The following is a 6,063-nucleotide window of genomic DNA, read 5'->3' on the forward strand; positions in this document are numbered from 1 at the left end:
ATAATGTAGCGATTCAGTATTTAAACTGTTATTTAAAAAAGTCGTGGGGCAGCGTTGACAAGTATCTTGCTCCCGGATGTGTGAGCTGCGCGATCTCTGTGTGTGTGTGTGTGTGTCAGTAAGCAGCGCATTAATATAGAATGGTAATTAAAGGCTCACCAGTATAGGTGTGCGTAGGAGGTAGACGACGTATGATGACGTGTGACGGCATAGTAGTGGTGTCCCAATTCTTAGGGGAATATTTTCACCCCTACCCCTTGACACTCTGTTTCAAGGGACAAGGGGAAGGGGTAGGCAGAGGGGTAGGGGAAGGGGAAGCATATCGCAATAGAATTGGGATTGGGCCTAAGAGTCTCTGATCTGGTTTATGTTGGTGTATAGGAGAACCCTGCTGAGGAAGATGCTGCTGTGGTTGATAAAATCATGGCATCTCGTGTGGTGAAAAAAGAGGTAAGAGTTTCACAATCTTGTTTTCCTTGTTCTTGTTTGTCACAATCACAAAGTTGTTTTTCTTATTCATCTTTAGAGCTCATGAATTTTTTATTCAGGGAATTATGGCCCTGTTTGCACCTGGTATTACACATAATGTGCCTCACACACACACTTCCTGTGACCAGTTGTGATCAGATTTTGTCTCTAATTTTATGACTGTGTATTAGTGCTGTGCGATTAATCGAAATCGTCATAAAATCGCGATTTGAGCTTGTGTGATTAAAATCAAAATCGCAAAATTTATCAAAGAAATCGCGATAGGTTTTTTTTGTCCATATCGCACAGCCCTACTGTGTACATCACACTGGGGAAAAGCAACAGAAATCTTAGCACATAGCTGTTCTGAAATATACTGGAATTTTAATCTTGCCTCAAATGTGACATTTCAAACAGAATGCTCATAGTTTTAATCAGTATTAAACGGTAATATGTGTGCTTCACATTAATCTATTTATTAATTTGGTAAATGCTTCTATCCCAAGTGAGTTATCTGTGTCACTGAAACATGCTCTGTGAGGTCTGTAAATGTATGGGGCTTTTCCAGATTTCATTAGGAAACATTAGGGCAGTGATTAGATGCAGAGGTGACATAATCCTTTTTTCAACTACCTCTAAATGTGATTTCAGTTTTTCAGCCATAGAACATTTTGGACCAGTGTTTACACCTGTATTGAGCACTGACCGCTTGTGATAGGATCACTCGAAACAGATATTAATACCTGGTGTAAATGGGGTCTGTAATATTCAAACAGACATTAGACACATTTTAAATATGATTTCAATCATTATAGTGAAACAAATCTACACACTGTTCTTTATCAGCAGAGAATAAGTTAACTTAAATTAACTTTTATTGGAAAAAATGAACTATTTATTAATTATATTACTTATTATTTTTTATTCAAAAATGAAAAAAAAAACTAACTATCATTGATTATTTATCATTTATTTTAATAATATTGTATATTATATTTAATATGTGTATAATATTATATTATTTTTATTCTTCATTCAACAGGTTTCTCCTGGGGTGATGGTAGAAACCGAAGAGTATTACGTCAAGTACAAAAACTAGTAAGTCAATTAGGCACTGCTTTTGTCAGCTTTAACAGTTTTCTCTGTTAGTTTTCAAGCTGTAAAAAATTATGTTTTACATATTGCTAATAACCAGGAGCAGCTCAGAGAGCAATTTAGTCATGTGTTGGTGAGCACGCATAATTTCGCATATGTGTAAGGAGCATTCAGTAATTATGTAAACTTGTGTGTCTGTTGTAGCTCATATCTTCACTGTGAGTGGGCGACGGAGCAGCATTTAGAGAAAGACAAGAGGATCCAGCAGAAAATCAAGCGCTTCAAGATCAAACAGGCGCAGAAAGCACACTTCTTTGCTGATGTAAGAATGCCTGTGTTTGTTTGTAACTTCAGCAAACACTGTGTTCTCACAAAGAATATTTTGTATGATGCTTTTCGGGTTAAATGTCATGCCATTTAGTCATAATAATCACTGGGGAGACACACAGGATTTATGTGTAATTATTAATGATGTGTATGTGTGTGTTTAAGATGGAGGAGGAACCATTCAATCCTGACTATGTAGAAGTGGACAGAGTTCTCGAGGTCTCATACTGTGAGGACAAGGACACCGGAGAGGTAGCCATTGCTCTGTGAATTGTGTGTGTGAGTGCGGTTAGCACTCTCTCTGTTCCTGGCAGTGCATTTTGTGTAAGTCTCAAAACCTTCTTTTGTGTGCATGTGTAGCCGGTGGTGTATTACCTGGTGAAATGGTGCTCATTGCCGTATGAGGACAGCACATGGGAGCTGAAGGAAGATGTAGACCAGACTAAGATCAAAGAGTTCAAAAAGCTGCAGGCAGCAAAACCACACACCAACAGAGTGGTGAGACCGTCTCTCTCTTGCTCCCTCTAATACCATTGATATATTATATTATATTATTATATTACATTACATTATATTATATTACCATTCAAGCATGTTTTTTTTTATTAATAATTTCATCCAGCAAGTATCTATTAGCATTTCTATTCCAAATAATAAATAAATGTTTCTTAAGCAGCAAATCAGCATATTAGAATGATTTCTAAAGGATCAGCTGACACTGAAGACTAAAGTAATGGTTGCATTTTAAAATATATTAAAATAGAAAATAATTTTAAATTCCAATAATATTTCACAAAATTATTGTTTTTACTGTACTTTTGATCAAATAAAAGCAGCCTTGGTGAGCATAAGATATTATATTAATATTTAAATAATGTATTCATCATATATTCCTCTTTCTAATTGTAATTGCCTCTGAGCTCCAGGGACCTCTTTAACATGCCTAAAGTGTGCTTTACTGGATACATAATACTCACTTCTCCATCATTTGATGAATTTCTGTTGCCATAATCACTAGAAATTGTACACAAACTTCCCTTTTAGGATGTATCTATAATTTATATATAAAGGAGACATGTTTGCGCTGCAAAGTATTTAAATATGCATGTCGAATTTGTGTAGCAAAGCAAACAGTGCCTGGTTGAACTGTATTGCAGGTAGTTAGTGTGTATAATGCAAGTTTTGGTGCTTGAATACCATTTACTGAATCCACTTTCAGGAACGTCCACCGGCGAGTCACTGGAAGAAGCGGGGGCAGTCACGAGAGTATTGTAATGGAAACTGTCTCAGGGATTACCAGCTGGAGGGGGTCAACTGGCTTCTCTTCAACTGGTACAACAGGTAAGTGAATGCTCAGCCCTGACCCAGGGATTCTTCCTCTTTAACCTTCCCCATATATGTCAATAAAACTACTGAGTGGTACAGCATCATATGGTGTACTTTAGGCTTGCTGCGATAGTCGTGTTACCGGTGTTAAGCCGCAATACTGGTTACGTCACTTGACCACCACGGCACCGCCCACCACCGTCGTTTTGATTTTCTTATAGTAATAAAAATCATTTAGTTCAGTTAAGAGAACAGACACTACAAATATAAACTGAACTGAAACTCAATGCAGCGTGCTGAACGACAGTCGCATCACAGATCAGCAGCAGCAGGAGAGTGAGTCGAGCTGACTGACAAGAAGTGTGAGGTGAGACAGACAAGACGATGGTGGAAGATTTAGTTTCAAAACGAAATGCAAAAGCACCTGTTTGGCGATATTTTGGATTTTGAAAAGCCTGTTGACTTTTGCTGTTTATCTAAGGTGATTTTGGAAGTTTTTTTTAATATTCGTTTCTTATTTATTTGGTTCCACAGCGTTTGCTGATTTTTACTTTATTTAAACTTTGTGTAATTTATTTATTTTATTTTACATCAAGGTGTGTATGTTGTGCCTCCAACTTCTTATTCATTTTGCTAATAAACGTTCTATAGCCTATTTCTTATTTATTTGGTTCCACAGTGTTTGCTGATTTTCATTTTTTTATTTTTATTTTTTTTTACTTAAGTAACTTTTGTGTAAGTTATTTGTTATTTTATATTAGGCCTATAGCATGGTGTATTTTTATTTGTTTTGTTAACAAAAGTTCTATGTTTAATATAAGTGAGTTTGTCGTTGTCCATTCAAGCAATTGATGCTGAATTGCCGCTAATTTGAAAGTGAAAGTAAAATGCGCACAGGCATTTAGAAGCTATTTAAAGGCGAAGGAAAGTGAGGAAAAAAGGGAAAACGGCAACTCCCCCCATCGATGATACCGGTATTACCGGTGTTGTTACACGTTGATCAACCGGTGTGAAAATTTAATCACCGTCACAACCCTAGTGTACTTTTCATCGTGGGCTAATGGCTGCATGGCTTTTCTTATACACTTTGTGTCCTTGTTCTTTTGCTTGCTTTCTATGTATAGATAGATCATTGAATGAAGAGCTGTGTGCATTGAGTGTGGTGGAAAGCTAATCTACCATTCAGACTTCAGACAGCATTGAGAGCATCAATGAGATGCTCATAATGAATGAATTAAATAACTTTAAATTCCAGCGACTCATCTGGCTGATGCTTTTGTACAAATGCAACTTGCAAACCTAATTTGAACGTCATTAAGTGTTACTATAATGTAATAGCTGAATTCCCAGCCTTTTCTGTGTTTTGTCATTATTCTGGGCATGCTGACGCTCACTGTTGTATTACGTGTGACTGTGTTTGTGCCGTAGCACTACATTTCAACAGGAATTGTGTCAAGAAGGGTTAATATTGTGATTTTTGCTATTTTTTTTATTTAATTTTTGAATCAATTTTACACCTACTCTTATAATTTAACCTGGTATCTTGTGTGTGGGAATATTAAAAAAGCAAATATGTAAAAAAGGGTACTCTGATGCCCCTCTGTCTCAATTTGCAGGCGTAACTGTATTCTGGCAGATGAGATGGGTCTGGGAAAAACCATCCAGTCCATTACGTTTCTGGATGAGATCTGTCGCATAGGGATCAAGGGGCCTTTCCTCATCATCGCCCCTCTCTCTACCATCGCTAACTGGGAGAGAGAGTTCAGAACCTGGATGAACCTCAACGTCATCGTGTACCATGGCAGTGTGGTCAGCAGACAGATGCTCCAGCAGTATGAGATGCACTTCAGAGATGCTCAGGTGAGATCTCACACCCACACACACACAGCAGAGGAAGGTCAGCCTCGCATTGATCTAGACCTCTTAACTGTAATTCAAGGCTTTTGAATTGGTTACCTATTAGTATCATGTTTTGTAAAGGAGAAAGATAGAGGGGAAAAAAGCAAGCCACAACTCAATTATGGTTATTTTATTCCTTTTCAAACTAAATGTAATTGTGAAGTTGGCAGAGTGTATCTCTGAGAAAGTCCATATAGTGATGCTTGATATGCAAATAATCGAACATCACTGTTATGGCTGGGTGGTATTTCAGTATATACCTCATAATGGTAGAAATATAACTGGTAGGAAATTTGATATACCACTAATGCCACAGTGGATATATTTGCATAACTACCAGTGAAGATCAAGTAATATGATGAAGAAATAATAGATGGAATAGATGGAGAAACATTGCAAACTGTTGCATTAATATAGAATTTAACTGTTGGGTCAGCGTTTTTTATATCAGCTTTTTCACAACAGCTACTGCTCATCCGGTCAGAATTTATATTGTAAATAATGTAATCCTTTGTAATATTAATTTTATAAAACTAAGACTAAAACTTTAGTTTGCATCATTCCATTTTATAAAATTGGTGTTACCATGTGGTTTGCATCCATCAAGTTTAGGGATGTAACGTTTACCGGTTTGACGATAAATCATGATAAAATTCCCCACGGTTAGTATTACCGTTTCATCTTTTAATTATCATTAAAACCGTATTAGATTACCGCGATTTGAACAACTCGCGAAAAATAAATACTATCCAGCATAAAACAGTTTTAAGTAACAGTCTCACGTGCACACAGCACGCAGAGTAGTTTCGTTTTGAGTGAAAACAGGGCGGAAAAGCTGGGAGGTTTTAAAAGAGTGCTAAGGGAATTATACAAATGAATATATGAATGAATTAATTATACGAATGTACCTCTGAAGGTTCTGACTGTCTTCAGAAACGATTCGATGGC

The 6,063-nt window shown here is 36.8% G+C and overlaps 1 protein-coding gene across 1 annotated transcript in view; it reads left to right on the forward strand.

Annotated features, from left to right (window-relative positions):
- The window catches only part of LOC107745552 (chromodomain-helicase-DNA-binding protein 9-like), a 75,209-nt gene that overhangs the window by 45,821 nt on the left and 23,325 nt on the right, over window positions 1-6,063 (forward strand). Inside the window, 7 exon segments of the mRNA XM_016559443.1 lie at window positions 382-450; window positions 1,511-1,566; window positions 1,768-1,885; window positions 2,056-2,142; window positions 2,251-2,388; window positions 3,110-3,231; window positions 4,833-5,076. Coding sequence (XP_016414929.1) covers window positions 382-450; window positions 1,511-1,566; window positions 1,768-1,885; window positions 2,056-2,142; window positions 2,251-2,388; window positions 3,110-3,231; window positions 4,833-5,076 — 834 coding nt within the window.

Source organism: Sinocyclocheilus rhinocerous, unplaced genomic scaffold (assembly GCF_001515625.1).
Source record: "Sinocyclocheilus rhinocerous isolate Xijiao unplaced genomic scaffold, SAMN03320098_v1.1 scaffold2906, whole genome shotgun sequence".
In the NCBI taxonomy this organism is placed as follows: Eukaryota; Metazoa; Chordata; class Actinopteri; order Cypriniformes; family Cyprinidae; genus Sinocyclocheilus; species Sinocyclocheilus rhinocerous.